The sequence below is a fragment of the Guillardia theta genome, assembly GCF_000315625.1.
Source record: "Guillardia theta CCMP2712 unplaced genomic scaffold GUITHscaffold_25, whole genome shotgun sequence".
In the NCBI taxonomy this organism is placed as follows: Eukaryota; class Cryptophyceae; order Pyrenomonadales; family Geminigeraceae; genus Guillardia; species Guillardia theta.
This window is the reverse complement of record NW_005434649.1, coordinates 356,965-379,450: the sequence shown is the minus strand read 5'-3', so window position 1 is coordinate 379,450 and position 22,486 is coordinate 356,965. Positions and strand designations below refer to the sequence as shown.

Genomic DNA, 22,486 nt, shown 5'->3' with positions numbered 1-22,486 from the left:
ACAAGGTAAGCAGACTGTGAGGGCTGGCAGGAGGGAGTAAAGTCTGCAATATCGCAGGTACAACATGTTCGGAGAGGCTGAGAACATGTCGCCGCCTTATGATGTATAGACCTCCTCCTCCCCCCCCCCTTCCACTTTCCCTCGCTTCGTCCTCCTACGCAACCACCTGCTTCCTCCTCCCTTCTCCAGCGATTTCCATGATCAACTGGCTCTTGCAGTGCGTCAATGGGCGGGGAGGGTTGTGGTCCAACGACGTCTACATCTTCACAGAGAGGTTTGTTAGGGAGGAGGAGGCGATCGAGCGCCTGATGATGATTGACATGCAGAGAGGCAGAGAAAGAGGAGATCTGAAAGATTCTTGTTTACACCTCACAAAGTCTAGATGTCGCATGGGATTATTTGTACAGTGAAGTCATTGATGCCATAGCACGTGGAGGAAGTGACTTCCTTCACTTCTTTGCAATGTCAGGGCGATAGCCCGGGAAGTTTGGGGCCTGTGGGAAGCCATCAGAACAAGAGAAGGGGGGCAGGTGGTTGGATGATGACAGTTGAGACAGGAGGTTGAAGAGGTAGAAAGCCAACGTAGGAAAGTCAAACGAGGACGTTGAGGAGAAGGGAGATTCAGCCAGGGCGGTGGAGAGAAAAGCAACGTTCTGAGACTCACCGTTCTTCTGTGGTCCTGTGCATTGAGATAAGCGTATCCTAGAGGTACAGTCAGACAGAAGTGCATGCCCTCGCGTCAGTGTGTACCATTTCATATGTTTTACTCCTGCTAGCTCAGATTCAAATCAACACCTACTTCGTGACACGAGCGAAGTCCACGAGAACAAGATGCCTCCTACTTCATCTTCAAGATGCCTCCTACTTCATCTTCAAGATGCCTCCTACTTCATCTTCAAGATGCCTCCTACTTCATCTTCAAGATGCCTCCTACTTCATCTCGATCTTGGTGAAAAGTAAGAAAATAGGAGGCTGTCACTAGGTCTCAGGATTGGCTATCGACTAGGTGAGTGGCAGATTCACCATCCATCAGATGAAAACACGCCGAAGCCTGTACAGGTACGCACATCGAGGCCCGACCAAGGGGTAGAGGACATGAAGAAAGTCAGGGTTAGATGAGTCTGACAGGAGATTACTACCAGTATCAGTGAGAGTCGAGGACAAAGCTTCGCTCGTGTACCACTAAATGAGATTGTTTCGCTATGAGTTCTCCATGAAGCTCTTCCATCATCGCACTGCGCTTGAGGCGACTTAATTCAATCGGAAATAACCGGTATTACTTACTTTATTATCATTCAATAGAATCGAAGGCTCGTATCGAGCTCTACAAGGCAGGCAGCAGCTGCTGCTGCCTGCCGGATCATCAAGTCCCATTGCCTTCCCCTACATGCCGTAAGCCAAGGGCTGCTGGCCATAGACTGGAGTGCTGATGCTGATTGGCATGGGAGCTGCTGTAGCGTAGTCTACGGGCAGGGCAGGATACGCCTGAGGCAGGTAGACGGGCACAATCACCTCGTCTACAGCCTTGGCGACAAGTTTAGGTGCGATAAGTTTGTAGGCAAGGAAACCAATCAGAGCTGCTCCGACGACGCCCGCGATGACGCCTCCAATGATGGCTCCGATGTTCTGACCTCCTGCTGATGTCGACGAGCTCGCACTTGCTGTGTTTAACCCTGTTCCAACGGCTCCGACGTGCACAGCAAGCTTGCGTGGGTCTGTCTTCCATGCAAACATCCGGCTGCTGGAGGACAGCAGGGCATTCTTTTGTCCGTTAGAGTATAAGCCCGCTACAGTGTCGTTGAAGAAGATTTCTGCTGTAGTAGCCGACGAAGTCGACACGATGAGTAAGGCGGGGCTGCTCCAGGTAGAGTCCAGCACGGAAGGTCTACTGGTGATGGAGTAGGAGTATGCCGCACCATCGGACACCGATAGGCTCTGATGGGGTACAGCCTGATCGCCCAGCATCTGACCAAAGGAGTCGAGCACAAACACTGGTGAGCCTGGCTCGAAGGGGATGGGCGAGCTCGCGTTGATGGCATTGGAGCCGTTGTGAGACAGGAGGGAGCTGTCCGAGCTCGGGTCAAACCCGTCCATCCTGTCCTGGAAGTAGAGAGGGTCTGCTGGGAACCTCCAGGGCTGGTAGGTCACGGGGTAATTGAGATTGGGTCTGATCAGTCTCTGAGTGAACTTGTTGGAGAGGTCGACCCCAAGGTAAGTCTGTTGGATCAGAGGACGGTATGAGTAAGTCACTCCTCCGACTGACTGTCCTTGCGCATCGCTGTCGATGAACCTGTTGGTGCTCAGCTGGAAGGATGGCCGACCTGAGACTCCGGATCCACCCGACAGCACATGGACTCCGGACAATGCGATCACTCCAGCAGCATTCATGCTGTAGACAGGCAAAGCTGAAAAGCCCGACGAGCCAAGCAAGCTTGACCTGACGTTAAATTGCCAGGAGAAGAGCGCGTTGGGGATGTTGTAGGGCGTGTTGGTCACGTGAGCAGCTGCTACCGTTCCTCTCAGTCCGCGGTCAGAAGCCTGGACTATGTTTAAGGCGGGCTGCCGGATCAAAATGATCTCATGATCAAGTATAGCCCACACGTCCTGATAGCTGCTGGAGGCCTGCAGGATCGAGCTCGGAAGGGTGATGGAGCCCAGCTCTGAGATGTACCTGAGGTGCTCGCTGCGTCGGGTCAGGGGAGTAACAGAAGACACTGGTGATGACGTCGTGGAGGTGGGAGCGGTCCATGTGATGTTTGCTCCGAGGTTGTGAGGGGCAGCAGCGGTGCCAGCTTGAGCTCGAGAGACTTGAAGGAGGTTGCCGTTGATGTTGTCTATGGTCATGATCTCGTTGTCGATAATGAAGTTGTTGCCCACTCGGAACCCAGAGGCGTCGAAGAGAATGACGCGCGTTTCGCTCGAGTTAACGGCTAGAGCAAGCTTTGACTTGGCGTAGCTCTTCTTCGAGACTGGTAGGAGCTGAAAGGTCTGAAACATATCCTCAAAGTATGAAGCACGAAGGTCTGAGTTATACCTTCCTGAGGTGAACTTGAGGCGTACTTGGTTCTCAGAGGATGAAATGACTTGTGCTGTCCCGCCCCAGGTATTCCACGAGAACAAGACGCTGTCACCGGGAGACAGTGCGGCACCATTGATGACGTCAAACCTCTCGTACTTGTACAAGACTGCTATGTCTTTGTTGAATGTACTGCCAAGCGAATCGGTGAATACAGCTACATTTAGAGAGTAATCTCCAACAGATTCAACTTGAAACATCGCATAACTTGACGTGCTCCCGTCAGCTATCCACACGAAGTCTCCCGGGGAGTAGAAGTCAGAGACTTGAGTGGACAAGGAGATAGTGTAGACAGCAAGTGGGTCAAATGAGCGAGAGACAGTGAAACTCGAGCTGAGGAGTCTCAGACCCTCAATCTTGACCAGAAAGCCGTATTTACCACAAGGAGTACCTGCAAAGTACAAACTTTCTACAGTGATGTTGTTTGATGCTGCATCGATCGCTGTCACCTTGTAAACTGTATGCCCATCGCTCACGTTGTCTCCAACTGCAAAATCTGATGTCCTTGACATGCTAACTAAACTGTTATTGACGTGGGTACAATACGGAGGATTGAGGTAGGCAGGCTCAGCAACAGTCTGCACAAGCGCTCCTGCTGACACGGTGGTAGCTTGTGACTTCCCAGCCCAGTCAGGGATCAAGCCTCGGAGCACACTACCGTCCGACTGATACTCCATCACTTCTATCTCTCCAGCGTTGTCATTGGCCGGGAACGTCCACAGCAGATCTCCGGATTGTAGTCCATAGGTGTTGGAGAAGCTCGCGTGCGTGCCCGTGTCAGTGATATCCTGCTCAAGGACACGAGGGTTGAACAGAAGGTTCACCGAGACCCCTTGAAAAAACTCTTGTGCATATGACTGAAACTGACCTCTTTCGACCGTCAGGTTCTGATAGAGATACTGCGATACTGTAGCAGTCTCAACACTCAACACCAACATCGCCTCGTAGTTCAAAACGTAATAGTTAAATATTAGAAGATAGTCGCCTGGCTGAAAGCCGGATGAGTTGGTATCCTTCACTGGGTCCTGCACATGTAGAACAGTGTCGCTGGAGCTGAGATGAGTTAGCAGTACCATGTTTGATCTATAGATGATGGAGGGGGCTGTTTGGAGCACACCCCCCTCGATGGAGACGGAAGCGCCTGACGAATCGGAAGAATTCACGCTCGGCGAGATAACTGTCAACTTCACTAGCACTTGTGTCGGGTACGATGAAGCTGATGTTCCTTCCTGTGCTCGCTTGACCGTGAGTTGGTTGCCGGAGATCGAAGTGACTGCCATAGACTCTTCCAGCACCTTGATCAAGGCCCCCACGAAGAAAAGGCTCGCGTCCGACACAGACATGGAGGTTTGATTGGCTGTGACGGCTTCTACCAGTACAACGGGATACTGCTGGGAGGGACGAACGTAGCCCACCGCCTTGAACGCGGCATGACTAGACGCGATGGTCCCTCCTTGTGCTCGAAGAACAGTCAGCGACGAGGCCCCTACGGCAGTGACGTACATGACTTCCTTCTCCACCTGGATGTATCTGCCCGACCTAAACTTGGCTGTATTTGACACATCGATGCTTGTCGCGTTCCTTGGGACACTCTGCAACAGCACGGAGCCGGGGTTGAAGGTCCTGACAACGGTGCCAGCACTGAAGGTCAAGGCTATGCTGGAGTTCAACGCGCCTCGAGTAACCGCGAGGGAGTTCTGCTCGACACTGATCGCGTCCACGAGGAGGATCTCATCGACGAGTCGGAGGTAGTCGCCCACCTTGAACCCGGTCACTGACTGCACTATCAGGAGAGCCGACCTGGAGGTCTGGAGGAGTCTACGAGCCGACTGATCTCTGAGAGCCACAAGAGTCGTGACGGGGAAGCTGCTGAAGGACCCGAAGACCGCGTTGATGAAGGCGGGTCTAAACAGATAGTCGACTGCGGTAACCTGCCCCGCGAGGTTGCGGACCGAGCTCTGATCAAAAGATAAGTCCCCCGGCCAGTAGAGAGGGCCCGGCTGAAGCGCTTCTGAGCTGGGGCTGTCGGTGAAGTAGAGAAGGATCTCCGCGCATGGATACGCTTGTCCTGAATCCGAGGGAAACTCGAGCCTCAGCGGGTTAGGTGAGCTAGGAGAGAAGCCGAAGCCCGCGTTGAGCAGCACTGGCTGCTGTGTCCGAGCATCCCACCCGATGGACGCCAGGGCCTCATCAGCGACCACGCTTGAGAGAGAAGCATCGAGAACTGTCGAGAGGTAGGAGGGACAGTTGTCTGCCGCGCAGGTGCTGGCGGGGCAAGGGAATGTAGCACATGGACTGCATTGCGAGGAGGCTGAGCATGAGGGCAGCGGGTTCAACTCTGCTTTGGAGTAGGCGCTTGTGCAGAGGTTGGATCCCGGACAAAGAGTCTTGACGACATACGCCCCGCTGCTGCACGTCGGTTGAACGTTTGCGCCTCCCTGTTTAAGCTCTGGTAGGGAGATGTTCCTGACAAGCTCGACCCTGGATGCGACCATCCCGCTCCTTGGGTATGCTCCGATAGTGGGAGCTGGACATGCGGGCAACGACACGGGAGAATCGACGACCCTGATGCTCGGAGTGGTCAAGTACCCGGATCCTGCGTTGATGACTCTGAGCACGTACTGGTAGGGAGCAGCATCTGCTGTGAAGCCCTTGTTGGCTGCTGTCGAGCTCGCAGACGGCTCGTTGGAATAGGGGTCCTGGCTTGTGTCGATGTAGTCGAGCACGACCTCTGCCTGCACTCCTCCTGAGGAGGGAGGCTCAACGATGACGCGCGGAGGTTGACAGCGGGAGGACGACGCGAAAGTCTCGTTGGCTGTGATCTTGAAGATCAAGGAGCCTCGTGGGCCTTGAAAGCCCTGGCTACGTCGAGCCGTGTAGACGTTGCTGTTGGAGTACGCCGAAGGCCCGCTCGACACGCGCATCTGCAGCGTCTTGCGGGTCCTGTAGTCTCCTCCAGCTCCATTTGCCGGCGAGCAGATCTGCAGCCCATCGCGATTGCTGGGGGAGAAGAAGGCGCTGGTCGCTACTGAATGCAGGCAGGTGCCCGAGCACTCGCTGCTCACTGTCGCCTCCACCTTGAGGTCTGAGGCAGTGCAGAGCTCGTTGGCGATGGAGTTGGCGTCCTTGTCAGCACATGCGCTGCTGGAACATCCACTGCAGCTGAAGGTCGCGATGGGTATGGAGCCAGAGCTTTGGTATCCGTACCCCTCACGGGTGATGAGAGCTCCGTCGAGAGTCAGACCTGTCTGCTGTGCCCCTGTGCCTGAGGGTATGACAAAACTCGAGTAGACGTTGGTTCCCTGGTATGCCGTGTTCAAGGAGAAGAAGGAGGGCTTGCAGAGTGTTGACTGGCTGCTGCTCAGATCAGCGTAGTCTTGTCTGTAGCTCTTGACTGACCCTCCGACGCTGAACTCAATGTCGACAACGATCGGGATGTTTGCATACCCTTGACCTTGCTGTACGATCTCGTAGCTCGGGAAGCTTGCTCCCGCAGCTTGAGAGACTTTAATCTTCAACACCTGCCCTCCTCCTCGTTGCGGAGGGCTGAAAACCAGCACCGACTGATCGCAGCTGAAGAGATTAGTCACTGCCGTTGGTCCATTGTAATGCACTATCCCAGTTTCCCCGTTGACAAGCCTCGACCCCGAGGCAGGAAAGGACCAGGTGGGGACCGCCAAGGCGTCGGCATGAGCATCGACCAGACCGTTGGTGTTGATGGCTGACGGACTTATCTTCACGCTTGTGAACCCAAACGCAAACCCTGCGACTCCCTGCTGAGGGATGGTCACTGCAGTAACTCGAGAGCTGTTCCACGAGGCGCCTGCCCTCAGCATCGTTTGCGTGACTGCAGTGCTGCAAGCCTTGTTGAAGCCGACTACCACTGGCGAGTCCATCGAGAAACGGAAGGCGGGAGCCTTGGACGATGATGTCAGCAGAGCCGACTGCATCCCTGTGTAGGAGGAGGCTCTTGGCCCGGCCATGTGGACGTCTGAAGTTGTGAAGCCTAGAATAGCCCGAGCACTGCCTCCTCCACATGGAAAGCTGACAGCTGGAGGATACTCGTACCCGTACCCTCCATCGATGACCTCGATCGATGCGATGCCGCCGTTGCCTGCTGTCCGAGCCTTTGCTGTCCTGCCTGAGGGCGGAGGCTCGATGGTGATGGGTCCTATGCAGGTGGAGGGGGGTAGCGACGTCACAACTATCGCACTCACGTATCCTGTTCCGACCTCGGCGTTTGACTTTCTTGCATCATATCGGTTGTAGAGAGAGACGGCAGCAAAGACGGAGGAGTGGAGGCCAGTGAGGGAGTCAAAATGATCTCGCTCGGGTTGATACATCATCAAGTTTGGGTCTGCTGTAACCCGCAGACGGGAGGTGAAGTTGTGCGACAAGTGTGCGATGGCGAAGGCGTCGCAAGGAGTGTTGGTGCTGGGGTTGGTCATAGTCACTACAGGGGCAAGCAAGTACCCACTGCCGGCGTTGGTGAGGACGATGCTGGTGATGGACCCTCCGCTGACAGTTGCGACTGCTGTAGCCTGAGAACATAGAGAGCTGTCGGACGGACACACGGGAGTGTTGGTCAGCCCATCCGTTACTCTGTCCCTGTCCGGACTGGAGATGGTTACCTGGACGTTGGCGCTGCAACTTGTTCCAGGTGTAACAATCTCGATCCGTTCGATGCCCGTCCTTTGCCCCTCGAGCATGAACACACCCAACAAGCTCCTACTGGACGTGCAAGTGCCGGAAAAGCTCGCAGGTCGGAGATATCCAGAGCCCCAAGTAGAAGGAGGAGCAAAAACAGGTTCGCTCCCTCCGACGGTTGTCATAGTCTGAGCGTTGTTGACCGTCAGCCCGTCCGTGGCCTGCGGTCCCTCGATGTCGCTTCCTTGGATGGTACAACTGTCGCCTGATGACATGCCTCCGCCGAACAGAAGCATCCGCGAAGCAGCTGAGCCCGATACTCTCACGTTTCGAAAGCTAATGGGAGAGGCAAACTGAAATCTAGTCCTCTCCTTGATCGTCTTGGAGGCATCGTCAGTAGAGCGAGTGATGAACGCATTCGTATCGCTTGGAACCGACCGGAACCTGTAGCTTGGAATGCTGATGCTAATGCTCTCGCCCTGCCTGATCCACTTCCCCTTCGCCACCTGCAGCTGCATCTGAGTGTAGATGGTGTAGGGCTTGTTCGACAGGTCGATGCTTCTGGGCTTGTTGCCCTTGAGGTCCGTCACCCAGTAGACGCCACCTGCTCCCTGCTTGATCACGTACTCGTTGGATCCGATCATTGCCGTCATGCCGGTGTATCGACCAACTTGCTCCTTGGGCGCAACCTGACAGTCGCTCAGAAACGACGTCGGGAACTCTTCTGCAACCACGAAGCATTGTCGTGCTGGGATGTAGTCGAGGATAGACTGGGTAATGACCGTACCGGTGACGTTGGTAAGGGAAACATCAAACAGAGGTAGCTCAAGCTGCTGGACTGCGGCGGGCAAGGCGACGCCTGGCTTGAGAGAGGTGGAGATAGAGGGAATAGCAGTATACCCGCTGCCTTGAGACGTTATTCTCGCACTCGCCACAGTCACGAGCACTCGCAACTCGGTGTTCTTCCCTGACACAGTTGCAAACGGATAACCAGAGTACAGGCCCGAGGCAGTGACATGCACAGCTGGTCTGCTGTTGTACAGAGAAGAGACGGTAGCGTTTGCCGGCAGCACTTGGTAGGTAGAATCGAAGACAATGCTGTCCCCAGCTGCCAACAAGCTGCCCGACATGAACTGTACTCCCACCACCTGGTACAGCAGCGTCCCCGTCGCCGCGTCTGTTGCTCCAGATGCCACGAATGTAGGGGCAGCGCCTGAAACACCCGAGCTCTCCGAGTATTTCCCGCTGACGACCGCTAGGCCTCCGTGTCGCACTCGCACGCTCGTGACTTGACCGCCGGCCGTCACAGTGTGCTGATTGTTACGGCACCTGAGCTGCATGCCGACATAGTCCGAAGGGTGAAGCAGGTTGATGCTGCTGTTTCTGTAGCAGATGTCTTGCGTGTATCCCAGAGACGACGAGGCTCCGTTCGTCACCTTCGTCAGCATCAGCGTCGTCGATGTCCCGAAGAGGGCGTTGCTGTCTGGTAGACCCCAGGGGCAAGACACTCGGCTCCAGCACAGGTCCTTGTTCTTGTTGTAGCCATCATCATCAGGCGAGAGCACAAACAGACCGTCGACATCTCCGTCCCCTGACCGATGTCTGTTTCCGTCTGCCACCCAGCCGTTGCTGACATATGCTCGAGCTCTATTCTCCTGGTGGTAGTTGAGCTCCCACTCCAGCTGCGTTCCGAAGGTGGTGAAGGCAGGGTTGGGAGAGGAGGTGACGCCAAAGATGGGACCAGTGACAACGTCATAGGCGGGCAAGTTGACAAGCAGCATGTCGCCCTCGTACAGGTTTTGCTCGGGAGTGACTGTGAAGACAACCTCTGAGCTGGTCTGCTCTGAGATCCGCAAGCTAGCCTCGGCTTGCACCTCGTATCCACTGTCAAGAGTTGCAGACACAAACGACGACCCCGACGTAACGGTCAAAGCTTGAGCGCTGGCAGCAGTGTTCTGGTTCACCAGCTGCAGCTGAACTGTGTAAATAGAGTGATCATAAATGAAGGCTTCGGCTTGAGCACCGCTCCCTGAGCCCGAGGGATCGACAATAAAAACCTGAGGAGGGAGCGTATAGCCTGACCCAGGTGCCGTCAGGCTGATAGAAGTCACTGCACCGGAGATCACGTTGGCAGTAGCTGAAGCAGAGGTGCCCGCAGCAAACACTACCCCAGCAGCTGTGCATGCCGGTATCGTCCAGAACTCGGCTCCAGGCGTAACATCACATATGATCACACTAGCAGACTGATACCCCGACCCTCCCGCTGTGACCTCCACCTTGTACAAACCTTTGGATCGTCGAGCATTCAGATTGTAGAACGGGTCGTACATGGAAGATGAGTACTGCGTTGAAGCCCCAGTGCAGGAGATCTGAATCGTGTTGTCAATGTACTTGCATACGCTGTTGAACACAGCGGGAGGTACAATTCCTTTAGAACGCTGATTGGTAACGGCATTGACAACCTGCGCGTTCCTAACTATCGTACATGGAATGTCCGAAGATCCAGCATTCTTCATGCTCACGAACGAGCCAACGGTGATAGTCTGACCCGAGGCAAGTGGATAGTTAGGCTGTAGCTCCATCGTCAACCAGACAGTGCTGCCAGTCACGTTCGACCCCGACCTGATGTTGGACGAGATGAACTTGCGATCGGATATGTAGCCCGCGCACCCTGACGGCTCAGAAGTGTAGCCGCTGACCTTCCTGGTCATGTCATTCGAGCAGAGATACGATTGAGCTCCTTGGAACACGGCAGGAGCTGATGTTGAAGCTACTGTCAACGAGACCTGAGGGCAAGTCGTCTGCCCTGTCTTCGAGTTAGTGAGCTGGAAACAAAACTTGTACTTGATGTCCTGCTGCAGCGATTGTGACGGAGCCAGCTGAAACTGTATGGTCGACTTGTCATATGTCACATAGTTGTCTTGCGGGCTTTCACCCACTGACTGAAACAACCCACTGGTAAGAGGCGATACGCCAAACTCATCGTACAAGGCAACTTTGGTACCAGAAGAGAACATGTTCAAGCCCGTGAGAGTGAAGGTCGTTGGGGCACTGATAGACTTGCTGGGTCTCAAGGTAATGCAAACAGGGTTGACAGCACCAGGAGAAGGGTTCAGCTGCCCGATGTCATACTTGTTGAGCAGCTTCCTCGTCAAGTAGAGCACATGCAAGTCTTGGCGCATTGGTGAAGCCATCGGCTGTGGGCTTGTCAGCTTGCTTTGAGCAAACTGACATGATATTGACACTGGAGGGCTGGCCTGCTCCGTAATGCCATTCCTGTAGACGTAACTCCACGCATAGGTCCATCCAGCGTACATACAATTAGAGGGCTGACCTTTGACAGGTAGCTGACAGGCCCCTGGAGCGAGGGTAATTACAAGCTCGCCTCGTGCATGGTCCCAGCTGGACTTCTGAATGTTGGGGAAATACTGGTCTGTGATGGCAGAAGCAGACAATGATGTTATGGTGGTGTCAGTTCCCGTGAGACCAGAGATGGTGATCTGCGGACTGTAGACCGAGCTCAATAGGTCCATGTTGGACCTCAACGTGACTGTAATGATGTTCTTCTCCTGAACAACTGAAGTCGACTGAGCGATCACTCGAGTAGGAAAATTGTAATCGTAAGTCTTGAGCACACACACGTCCCCGTCTGTCTCGCCGTCCTCGAGGGCCCTATCCACAGGATTCTGCACCATGCTCACTGTTTGTGTGACCAGGTGGTCGCCAGGGCCGACACCAGAGAAGCTCATCGTGACTGACTGACAGGGGTTGGAGACCTTCGGGTTCTTCAGCATCAGAGCAAACACGATGTCCTGCTGCTGAGGAATGGAATAATAGACTTGATTTGCAACGTCATCCTGATTGACGGTCAACACGGCTGATCCAGAAGACCAGCTTGAAGTACGATGAAGTGTTCCTCCAGTTATCTTATCTACGAAATGAGCTGTTGGCGGCTCAGACTCAGGTTGTAGCTGCATCAGGCTCCAGTCATATGACGGACAAGCCTTCAAATACAATGCTGTTGTTGTTTGAGATCCCTGCAGCCCTGAGATGGTGATCTGAGCCAAGTTGTTTTGTCCTTGACTATTGGACAGTGTCGAAACTCGGAAATTGCTTCTCAGCGTCACACAAATGTAGTTCACAACGTCAGGGCGAGTAGTAGATTGACCGATCTTGTACTTGATAAACCCAGGAGCTTGTACATAGCCGACTGTGTTGCCGATGTTCTCCACAGCCTCAGCGCTCACGACATCGCCTGCTTTCAGCATGCTGACAGTCATCGAGCACGCCGAATGAGCCAGGTTCAGGTTCTTCCAAGTCCATGAAAGAGCGTAGGTACCTTGAGCAACGAGGCTCAAGCTGCTCGCCACAGTGATCTTGAGGGGTCCTCCGTTCCAATCCATCCTTGAGCCCGGCCAGTAGTCTGCGAGGTCAACCTCGGTAGGGTTGCCAGTGCACTTGTCGGTCAACGGAGTACCGCCGTTGATTCTGTTGCTGACTAGAGTCACGTACGCTGACTTGCTCTGCGTGCCGCAGAGTCCCTGAATGCTGATGACAGACCCAACCTCAACGTTGAAGTTGGGCCGGAGCGTCACAAAGATGTTGGTCCATGAGCCAGGATCGCTTGAGCTTTGAAACATCGACACCTTCAGCTTCTTGCCAACCACCTCTAAGATCCTCGACGACGAGTGGAATGGAGTTGGTGGAATCTTGATTGCTACTGACTTTGATGACGTGCAGAAATCATTAGCTAGACACGCTTGCCCGGACAATGACACCTTCAATTCTTGTGAGACCTGCGTGTTTCCACCCGTCAACAGACCAAACGAGAAGGTCAGGACCTCTCCAGCTTGAATGTAGTACCCGGGTATGAGTTGAAAGGTCAGGGTTCCGTCGGCCTTGAAGTCTGCTGAGCCGACATGGTTGATGGTGGTTGAAGTTCGAAACCTCGCAGGCATCAAGTCCTGCACAGGGCTTGAGCCTTGGCATTGACATTTGTTTTGAAAGAGCTGAATGGGCTGACTAGCACTCGAGGATCCAATCAGTCCTGTCAAGGTGATGGTGGTTGGGTTGACGGCAGCTGAGTAGAGAGTGGTCGAGCTGATCAGAGTGACGGTGATGCATACAGGTTGGTTCGGCCCGTCATTGTTCCCTGACGCTGCTGCATACACGAAAGCGGGAGGAGCTACGGTGCCCACGCCTCCAGCTCCTTTTCTGGTAGGGATGGGGGGATGGTCTGTCCCGAACCTCACTGACCGATACTGATCGAAAGGAACTTGATATACCAGGAGATCGCTGGTGCAAGCCGTCGACGGGAAGTCACTGATCGCCTCCACCGCGCAGCCTTGCAAAGATCCCAAAGCCTGATACACAGCCACATTTGCTAGCTGATACCACTGCTCATCAATACCTCCGATGGGCGGCAATGGGCCCAGACCATTCTGCTTTCCATGGACATCGTAGTTCTGGTACATTGAGACCTTGCTGATGTACACGCCTGTGATGGGCTTTGAGGAGGACATCAGCAAACGAAGAGTCTCTTTCTGCGAGTCCCAGTGACACATGGAGAAGGAGCTTGCATTGAGCTGCTTGAGATCAAACGCATTCGATGAGAGATCCTGTGTTATTCCAAAGCATCCTCCTACCCCAGGACCATTCTCAAAGGAAAATTGGCTGGAGACAGGAAGACCTGTCCCCCATGTCTTGGAAATGCTTTCGGATATTGTAATCACTCGACTTTGCTTCATCCACATGACGTTGGTCTCCGAGCTGTCCGACCTGTATGCACCGAAGAGGTTCGATCCTCCCGTGAATCGCGGGAGATACACCTCGATGACTGTGTTGGACGCAAGAATATCATTCCCTTTGCTCCACGCTCCCAGCGATCCCCAGTAAATCTTGAGATCAGTAGCTTTCAAATCAGAGGTCCCTCCTTCCATCTGAAGCTGGGCCGTTTCCGCGACTGTGTACTTCATCCCAGATTGCGTGAAGACAGCGGCATGCAAAGGGTTGCTCATCAACTGAATGAGCAGCAAGATCGCCTAAAGAAAGGTCAGCATACGAGCTCAACAACAGAAGAACAGGAGCACCTGTAGCCCATGCATGTGGGCGGGCATGGCGTCCAGCGCAGCGCACGCGCGAGGAGGAGGCCCTGAAGGAGGCAGAGAGAAAGTAGGTTCTTCTCGGGGTCATGGTACAAAATGAGAAATGTCGGTGACTGAGGGGGTACGGGTCCTTGTGGACCATTTCGTACTAGGAGGGGTCAAGTCAAAGCTGCAGTATTTCTAGGTGGTAGGGGGCACATTTGACATGATGACCACCCCCTAAACTCGGGGGTCACAGGGGGTGTTGGTACAAACTTCACAGCTCAACTAGGACCATTTTAAAAAGGAACAGTACTGACATGTCTTCATGGGGAGTCTTCGTGGGGAGTATTGCTTTACAAAAACAGAAACGGCCCTTGTGAAATTATTGGGTCAGTTTTTGACACCCCTTTAACCAGTCGCCCAACGCTTTTAAATCGATTTGAAATCTATATAGATATACAAGCGAAATTGTCATGTCCCCTCGCCAATCAGTGAGCCGCACGTGATTTTACATCCCAAAGCGTCCCTAATCTTTTTTTTGGCGCACCAAACGGATAGATTTCGAAAATTTAAAAGCATGTATGGTGCACTGAGAAAGAAATAGCAATTTTAGATGAAGGACCTACCCAGATTGGGGGGAGCCTTTCGATTTGAAACGTGCACGACGACGCAATGGCTGATCAGGGAAACGACGCTGTATGTGCGTCAAATTCTCTCACACAGCCAGGTCTGATTGAGCCTGACAAGCAGCAGACTCGAGAAACAACAGAGGTGTTGCTGTCTGATGTCCAAGACTTCCGGTGGTTCTGGGAATAATTCTCAACCGTATGGAGATGGTGAGGAAACATGGCACGATGTCATAATATATGACATCGTGCCGAGAATAGTTGTTTAGCAGCAGCAATGTTGTTGCTGCTGCTAAACAACTATCTCATGAGCAAGCCACTCACCCAATAGAACTTATAAAACATGCCCTTCACCGACCGAACTGAGATACGTCAGTGGGCAACAGTGCTAACACATGTCAGGCCACATCTGTCAAGAAGCAGACGACTATCGCTCCGGATGCAATTCTTTGCAAGAATTCAGTATGCAGACACTGACAGCAAGTATTGACCGGAGCACGGAGAGCCTTGTAGGAGCTCTGCATCAATCTCGACATGATGATATGCCAATGCGCAATGCGAATTATGAAATCAGCTCCTATCAGAAAGCCAAACAGTGATCACATGACTTCATGTGAAGTCATGTGATCACTTTACATGAAGTCACGTGATCACTTTTCATGAAACCCTGTTGCCAACTTGTGCACTTCAAACTGATACCATTTCTTTAAATTTATCTTTGCTTTTTTGAGGAATGTTTAATTGATTCACTGTTGTGGATTCAAGAACTCTTCTAATGAAATCGGCAATAAAGTAGAAATAACGTTCGATGGTTGATCGAATCACGACAACGCTTCTCCACCATGAAAAATTGTTTGGCATCCTCTTCCTCCTCCTCTTCTCCTCCTCTTCCTCCTCCTCTGCCTCCGTCCTCCTCCCTCTTCTGCTGACTATCTTGGCGTCGTCATGAGCATCTTCAAGTTCATGGTCTTGGCTGCTATTGCTGCTACTGCCATGGCGGCGCCGAGGTACAAGAGAGTCGGATGCTATCGCGATGCGGACATGGGTGAGTGAACGAAGAGGATAAGGAGGGTTACAACTAAATCGTCCTTGTCCTTGCCCTTGTCCTATCCTTGCCCTTGTTCTCGTTGCTCTTGCCCTGCTATGGCTCCTCCTCCTTCGTGGTCTTCCTCGTCCTCGTCCTCGTCCTCGTCCTCGTCCTTGTTCCCCTCTCCTCCTCGATGTAACTCCTCTTTCACCTGCTCTCTCGGCACCAGGAGGAGGAGAGCGGGTGATCCCGTCTCTGGAGCACACGGACGCGAGGCTGAACGACAACTATCGCTTCAGACGTGCCCCCATCAACAGCTGCGCGCAAGTGGCATGGGACAGAAAACTCCCTGGGTTTGTCCTGCAGGCAAGTGCAAGAGCAGTCGCCTTCCTCTATCCCTTCCCGCTGACTCGTCGACCTTTCGGGCAGGATGGCGGATGGTGCGGAGGGTCTGAGAACATGCTCACAAGGTAAGCAGACTGTGAGGGCTGGCAGGAGAGAGTAAAGTCTGCAATATCGCAGGTACAACATGTTCGGAGAGGCTGAGAACATGTCGCCGCCTTATGATGTATAGACCTCCTCCTCCCCCCCACCTTCCACTTTCCCTCGCCTCGTCCTCCTACGCAACCACCTGCTTCGTCCTCCCTTCTCCAGCGATTTCCATGATCAACTGGCTCTTGCAGTGCGTCAATGGGCGGGGAGGGTTGTGGTCCAACGACGTCTACATCTTCACAGAGAGGTTTGTTAGGGAGGAGGAGGCGATCGAGCGCCTGATGATGATTGACATGCAGAGAGGCAGAGAAAGAGGAGATCTGAAAGATTCTTGTTTACACCTCACAAAGTCTAGATGTCGCATGGGATTATTTGTACAGTGAAGTCATTGATGCCATAGCACGTGGAGGAAATGACTTCCTTCACTTCTTTGCAATGTCAGGGCGATAGCCCGGGAAGTTTGGGGCCTGTGGGAAGCCATCAGAACAAGAGAAGGGGGGCAGGTGGTTGGATGATGACAGTTGAGACAGGAGGATGAAGAGGTAGAAAGCCAACGTAGGAAGTCGAACGAGGTTGAGGACGTTGAGGAGAAGGGAGATTCAGCCAGGGCGGTGGAGAGAAAAGCAACGCTCTGAGACTCACCGTATTGGAAGCATACTCGGATCCAAGGTCCCAATCAAGCGAGTACCTTCAACACATATCAGTGAGCTGGACCAGGAGAGGCTCTTACGAGGATGCAGGTATTGGGGGAAGAGAGCTGCTGGAAGGGATCGAGGGAGGAGGTGGGAGAGCAGCGGGAACGGATAGAGGCAGGAGGAGAGGGGCAGGAGGGAGCAGGAAAGTTAGATTACCCGGCCTTCTCCAGGGTCGCCTTCAGCCTCATCTCATGCTCGTGGCCGGAGACTTCGACAACAACCTGAAGAAATGTTCGCATGAGAGGACGGAGAGGGAGGGGGAGAAGGGCATAAAGCAAGGATGCAATCGGCAGGGACATGCATAAAGGTGGAAACGAGGAGGAGGGAGTGAAGAATTAGGAAACTTCACGTACCTTGTTAACCACCTGGTCCACAGAGGTGTGGAGCCATGCTCTCTCATGGGCAATATCCCACACGGAAGCGCCTGCGGAAAGTGAGCATGCGGTCGCGATGGCACTGGCTGGTCTGACCGGCAGAGAAGATGATCTGAGTGAGCGCGGCCAGTCCCCCTGGGCGATCGGAGACAGTCGCCTGTTCAAGTGATGAGATGAAGCAAGGAAAGGGATGTAGCTAGAGAACAAATACAGCAGCATCCAGATCATCATGATGGTAGTAGCGGTGATAATGATGGTGACACGACAATGATGATGATGAGGAAGTAGAGGAATAGCTCATTATCTCACCGCAAAGCGCACAAGTCTTCTATCAGCGGCGAGGCCTCGCTCTGCGTTGGTATGGCGTCATCATCTCCCCTCTCGGCTCCCTTGCCCTCACCAATAACTCGCCCGAGCATGGTGATGTCGATGTTTCCACCACAGAGCGGAACCACAACCTGAGTAGCAGTCAGACAAGCTTCCTGCCACCGCAATGTACTTCACCTTCTTTCCTTTCATCTGGGGAACGTCCAGAGGTCCTCCTGGAAGGAGAGCAGCAAGGCCTGGCATCTTGCATTCAGACAGAACGAAGACTAGAAAACACAAGTGTGGAGGAGAAACTCTTCATGATAGAGCATGATAGACAAATGAGGACTCTTCTTCAGACCTGCTGCTCCTCCTCCCTCAACCACAGCTCGTTCATGCTCCAAGAGCCTCAAAACAGCAAGGGCAACCAGCTTCTCATTGATCTGAAAGCGCAGCGTTCACGCATGACATGATCATTGATCTCATGAGGTACCAAGACAGTCTTGTCGACGAAGTGCCTGGTATGAATGTCAAAAAATTCGGGATCGAGCGGCAACGTTTGCGCACCTGGCGACAGCGAAAGAATGGGGCCCAACAGTAGGGACAGCAAGACCGTCTGAGGAAAAAATTCAGCGAGACTGAAGGGATGAAGTAGGTATCGGAACCTGCGAGAGTGTTTGTGATGGTAACAGGGGTTGGCTCTCCAACTGCAGCCCTTACAATCAGAGCAGCTTTTAGCGACACATCATCACTTTCACACCTTCCAATGCTTTGGTGTAAGAAGCTGCCTTCTCTGGCTCGACACCGATGATCTGCCATAGCACACACGAGTCAGTTGATGTTATACATGTTATAATGACATGTCAAGAAGAGTTCATGGAAAATGTAATTGGTAAAGCATCTTTCTCATTGACTTGTGCCATCACCTGAACTTCTGGCCTCAACGTCTTGACGGCCATGGCGATGCCGGCAATGAGTCCCGCCCCCCCGACAGGCACAACAATCACATCTACATCCGGAACCTGCATTGGAGGAGGAGAGAGGAAGAGGAAGAGGAACAGTGAGTTAAGTCGACAAAACTGGAGGCTAGACGACCTGTTCAAGGATCTCAAGCCCGATAGTTCCTGCCCCAGCACAGATAGGAGGATCGTCGAAGCTAAAGTACAAGTTAGGAAGGGCACAATGTCTCAGCTACGAGCAATACCCATTGATGTACTGCATTCCCCTGAACTCCTCGCTGTTCAGCGCGTGGTCCTTAGCCTGCACAGAAAGTCAGCACCATGGAAAGTGTCAATCATTTCATTCCCGACCTCGCCGATGTGCATGCCGTGGAGAACTACTCGCGCACCCTTGAAAAGCATCATCAACATGCAAACAGGATGACGACAAGGAAGAGAAATGGACTACCAGCTTCTTGCATCTCTCGATCTTCGTGAGAGGAGCTGATTTCACGTGAATTGAGAAAAAATTCATCTCCACAGAACTCGATATACCGATCGTTGGCATGATGACAGTCACAGGAATTCCCTGCAGGTGACTTTCAGCATAAGGAAGGGTCGCTGCTTATCCTCACCATCAATCCTCCATGATAGGACAGGGCAAGAGCATGATTTCCTGTACCCAGTTTTCACATAAATTCATGCCGCTGCCGACCTGAAACACCTGCACTGGCTGCGATGACTCCTTTTCGCTTCTGCTCATCTGGAAGAACAGCAATGTCATTGAGGCTGTGATCATATAACCCCGAAGGAGGAGAAGATGGTAAGATATGCAAGACCTGTGAGCTTTTCCAGAGCGTTTCTTGCTCCTCTCTCCTTGAAACTCCCTGTGAACTGTTTGTATTCATGTTTGAGCCAGAGATCAGTTCTGTCCATTCCAGCAGTCAATACACGCATGGGCTTCTAACTGCTCATACCCAGTGATCTCGCTCAAGGCGTCATTCTTTGTAGTCGGAGTGTGATACACATGTCCTCGAATCTGCTTTTCAATGAGGAAAACATCTGATGTACCTGCTGACGTTACCTTATAGGCAGCTTTTGAGATGTCTTCGAACTTGAGAGGAAGGTCCAAACTTTTGGCCACGAGTCAGAGACAGCAAGATGCAGTAGTCTTCAGTACGGTATGTCATCCTTCTTCTTTCCAAGGAACACAGGACTCGGGGTTGCTCCTCTTCGATTTTGCTATGTCAGTGTCCAGATAGCTATCAGCATCAGAGGGCCTACTTATGTTCGGTTATTTGATCCAAATCCAGCCCGACTTGCAGATTTGTCAAGCCCGTCGGTTTTTGGATCTGATTGAAGTCAAAAAAGCGACGAGCCCATATAGATCTTTGTTTCACACCTCAGTATTCTTCCCCACTTTCACGCCGTTATTCTGATGATAGTCGTTCTTGTTTGAGATCGACATGCGCAATGACTGCAATCATACACATCAACACGACATCAAATGTCAATGACAACTGCAAATTACATTGCATTTACGATTGATAGCCTGTTGCCGTGCAAAACTCCCAAACTTTGCTGGGCCTTGCGCTGTTATCGATGCCAGTTAGATCTTCAAGGGAGAGAGCAAACATTCAATCTTCACCATGGAAGGCATCGCCATATTGTATGATTTGGGCTACGCATGCCGCAAGCATGATCACTGTAGTTCGCATCTATTGAAGAAGCCGTCAGCCATTTTTCGATCAACAACATACGGTCGTGTGTTTCAATCAAAAATAGCAAGGTTGTGAGATTTAAAGCTTCTATTCGTATGCTCGTGATCCTTGGTTTATAAGGTCAAAGTATCCAATTGTGCGCAGTACACGGATCGTATTTCCCCTCAAGGAAACATCAAGGGGATGGAGTCGGAAGAGCTTCAATGCTTAGGAAGGTTGGTTAGAGCACTTGCCTGTCTAGGCAAGCTAGGATCTACAGAGGTTCAACAAACGGGGAAGAGAGGAGAGGGAGGGAGAAGCAGGAGCAGGAGGCTTCAGGAATGGAAAGGTCGCATGGAATCTACTGTCTAGTCAGGATTTCCAATTTTCTCCCCCAGGGTGGACGGTGCCGTCAAGGTGCGGTAAAGGTGCCTGTGCAGGGGTAGGGGTGGTCCTGAAAAACCATACATAGAGACATCTGAAACAAATTCAGGTCATAAAGGGGGGTAGTGATGTATCTGGGTGGGTGGTGAGTATCCTGGGATGCAAAAGGGGTAGGCATGAATTGGAGCTAAAGGCAAAATACTCAGTTGGCGGTTGCAGATAGCGGGAAGGTGTGGCTGGTTGCATGGGTGGAGGCATGTTAAGTCTAAAGGGTGGGTGTTTTTAGGTAAAATGTAGGGTACAAGAATGTAGATGATTGACCTCAATATTATGGTAGGTCATCTCACTAGCCAAGTAATATTGGCAAGTACAAATCAGTGGGTGTATTTCTCAAAAGGGTGCCTTCACCAATGTAAATTCATATTTTTATTTGATATATGCAATTTGATTTCAAAGTTTTATTGAATGATTAGATTTTTGTATTGATCAGTTTGTAAATGTCGGTCACAGACTCGCTTGCAAATTAGTTTGTGAGCTGAGTACCTCCACCCCCCATTTGCCTCGATGCAAGGACCCCCTACTGACATATGCCCCCTACCGTGCGGCAGGCTTCTTTTACAGCTCAACTGCTCTCGACTCCCGTAATACCGCATTCGGTGACGGTACTACTGACTCAGACAGTGAGTGGCCCAGTGTGTCGGCCCGGCGCGCCGCCGGCGGGCCGTGCCACGGTGTGCGAGCCCGGTCGGCCCCGGCCGGGCGCAAGGCCGGCGGGCCGGCTCAGTAGCATCATCAGGGCGGGCCGGGGCGCCTGGGCTCGGGAGATCAGTGAAATAGGAATGGCCACTACTGAGCCTGAATTGATCGCCGGCAGTGAGACACCGAGGGAATCAGTGCCACTGATGATGCGGCCACGGTGATCGGACTCGAGGAATGGCGGGCCTACACGGCATGTACCGTGACCGTCTCAGGCTCACCGGCGGCTCCGACTCGGTGCATCGGGCCGTGAGGTACTACCGCCGGCGCCGGCGCCCGGCCCCGCCGGCGCCGGGCCGGCCGGGCTGCGCCCCCGGACTGCGCCTTGAGACTTGCTGAGAGAATCGTCGGATCCGGGATCCTATGGTCATTTCTGCTCTGGTCCCGTTTTTATGGGTCAGCATTACCTCGGAACGTTGCGAAAGAGCATCGATTCTTTCTCATTCGCTTCCTCAATAGCAGCGAAAACATAGGAATTCGATATTTATTACTATTATTCATGATAAAAATATATGAAATTGTCAGCAGAGCCTTCTCACGGTCCTCAGGCTTTCGGGACCTCCGTGGTAGTAAATCAAAAGAGGCTACTGGGAGGGGTGGGTAGGTAGGGCAACCCTAGTATCTCTATGTATTATATCCATTAGCTGGGTACCTTGCAAACTAGGTAAGTCTTGATGGGTGGGTGGCAGAAGAAGCGTCCAGTGGGTGGGTGACCCCCCACTTTTAATATTAGTTTAAAAATAGCGGGCTGATACTTGTCATTTTATGTTTAAAAGAAGTCTACCTACTATTTTTATAATTGTAGAATAAGACTATCAATTCTGTAATTGACTGAATAACTTATGTATACAACTTACAACACTCTATCCATGATTCAGAGCCACAATTAACCATGTTTAAACAAAAAACAAAGTACATGTATAATGTGTGGTACAATATATAATACATTTACCACTTTTACTACGGGGTGGCGCAACGACACAGACGACCTTCCGCCGACGCTGCTATGCTGCCCCTGCTACCATCCTGCAGTCTAGCAATGGTAGCACAAGACAGGGAGCAAGAGAAGAGATCCATCATGCGATGATGTTGTGAAAGGACCTCTCTAGTCGTATAAGATTGATTCCTCATATTGTCTCTGATCCAAAGTGGATTGGACAAGCCTATCCAGGCCTCACTGTTACGACCCTCGTGCTAGACTGAGTTGAACAGCGCAGAGCTAGAGATCTGAAAGATGAAACCCCTATAGGATTTAGAATCAAGCCATAGCCGATTTCTTGAGGCGAATGCTCATTCGTTTTGGGTTCCTCTGAATTGATTCGCATCATATTTCCATGCTTGTTCGCCTCTGCGTACCGCACCTCCTCATGGAACCTAAT

The 22,486-nt window shown here is 52.4% G+C and overlaps 4 protein-coding genes across 4 annotated transcripts in view; 2 read left to right on the top strand and 2 right to left on the bottom strand.

The window, feature by feature from the left end:
• The window catches only part of GUITHDRAFT_106599 (hypothetical protein), a gene marked incomplete at both ends in the record, with an annotated part of 904 nt that extends 553 nt beyond the window's left edge, over nucleotides 1-351 (top strand). Inside the window, 4 exons of the mRNA XM_005834535.1 lie at nucleotides 1-5; nucleotides 58-103; nucleotides 219-274; nucleotides 327-351. The exon at nucleotides 1-5 is cut by the window's left edge and continues 236 nt beyond it. Of these exons, the coding sequence (XP_005834592.1) occupies nucleotides 1-5; nucleotides 58-103; nucleotides 219-274; nucleotides 327-351 (132 nt within the window). The remainder of the gene's footprint in view (nucleotides 6-57; nucleotides 104-218; nucleotides 275-326) is intronic.
• A 98-nt stretch (nucleotides 352-449) lies between these two features.
• On the bottom strand, nucleotides 450-13,839 carry GUITHDRAFT_106598 (hypothetical protein; the record flags this gene model as incomplete). The annotated part of the gene is made up of 5 exons (XM_005834534.1): nucleotides 450-494; nucleotides 665-702; nucleotides 1,281-1,324; nucleotides 1,388-13,764; nucleotides 13,813-13,839. The coding sequence occupies 5 exons, from the start codon at nucleotides 13,837-13,839 to the stop codon at nucleotides 450-452; spliced, it is 12,531 nt and encodes a 4,176-aa protein (XP_005834591.1).
• Nucleotides 13,840-15,380: 1,541 nt separating this feature from the next.
• Nucleotides 15,381-16,278, top strand: GUITHDRAFT_106597 (hypothetical protein; the record flags this gene model as incomplete). The annotated part of the gene is made up of 5 exons (XM_005834533.1): nucleotides 15,381-15,480; nucleotides 15,692-15,932; nucleotides 15,985-16,030; nucleotides 16,146-16,201; nucleotides 16,254-16,278. 5 exons carry the CDS (start codon nucleotides 15,381-15,383, stop codon nucleotides 16,276-16,278), a joined length of 468 nt encoding a protein of 155 aa, XP_005834590.1.
• A 523-nt stretch (nucleotides 16,279-16,801) lies between these two features.
• Nucleotides 16,802-19,735, bottom strand: GUITHDRAFT_157602 (hypothetical protein; the record flags this gene model as incomplete). Its single annotated transcript, XM_005834532.1, has 20 exons — nucleotides 16,802-16,870; nucleotides 17,003-17,073; nucleotides 17,120-17,180; nucleotides 17,333-17,373; nucleotides 17,424-17,481; nucleotides 17,528-17,586; nucleotides 17,691-17,772; nucleotides 17,823-17,847; nucleotides 17,897-17,945; nucleotides 17,995-18,036; nucleotides 18,090-18,141; nucleotides 18,256-18,351; nucleotides 18,425-18,485; nucleotides 18,596-18,678; nucleotides 18,737-18,771; nucleotides 18,823-18,856; nucleotides 18,903-18,943; nucleotides 19,107-19,195; nucleotides 19,245-19,306; nucleotides 19,670-19,735. 20 exons carry the CDS (start codon nucleotides 19,733-19,735, stop codon nucleotides 16,802-16,804), a joined length of 1,176 nt encoding a protein of 391 aa, XP_005834589.1.
• Nucleotides 19,736-22,486: the final 2,751 nt, after the last annotated feature.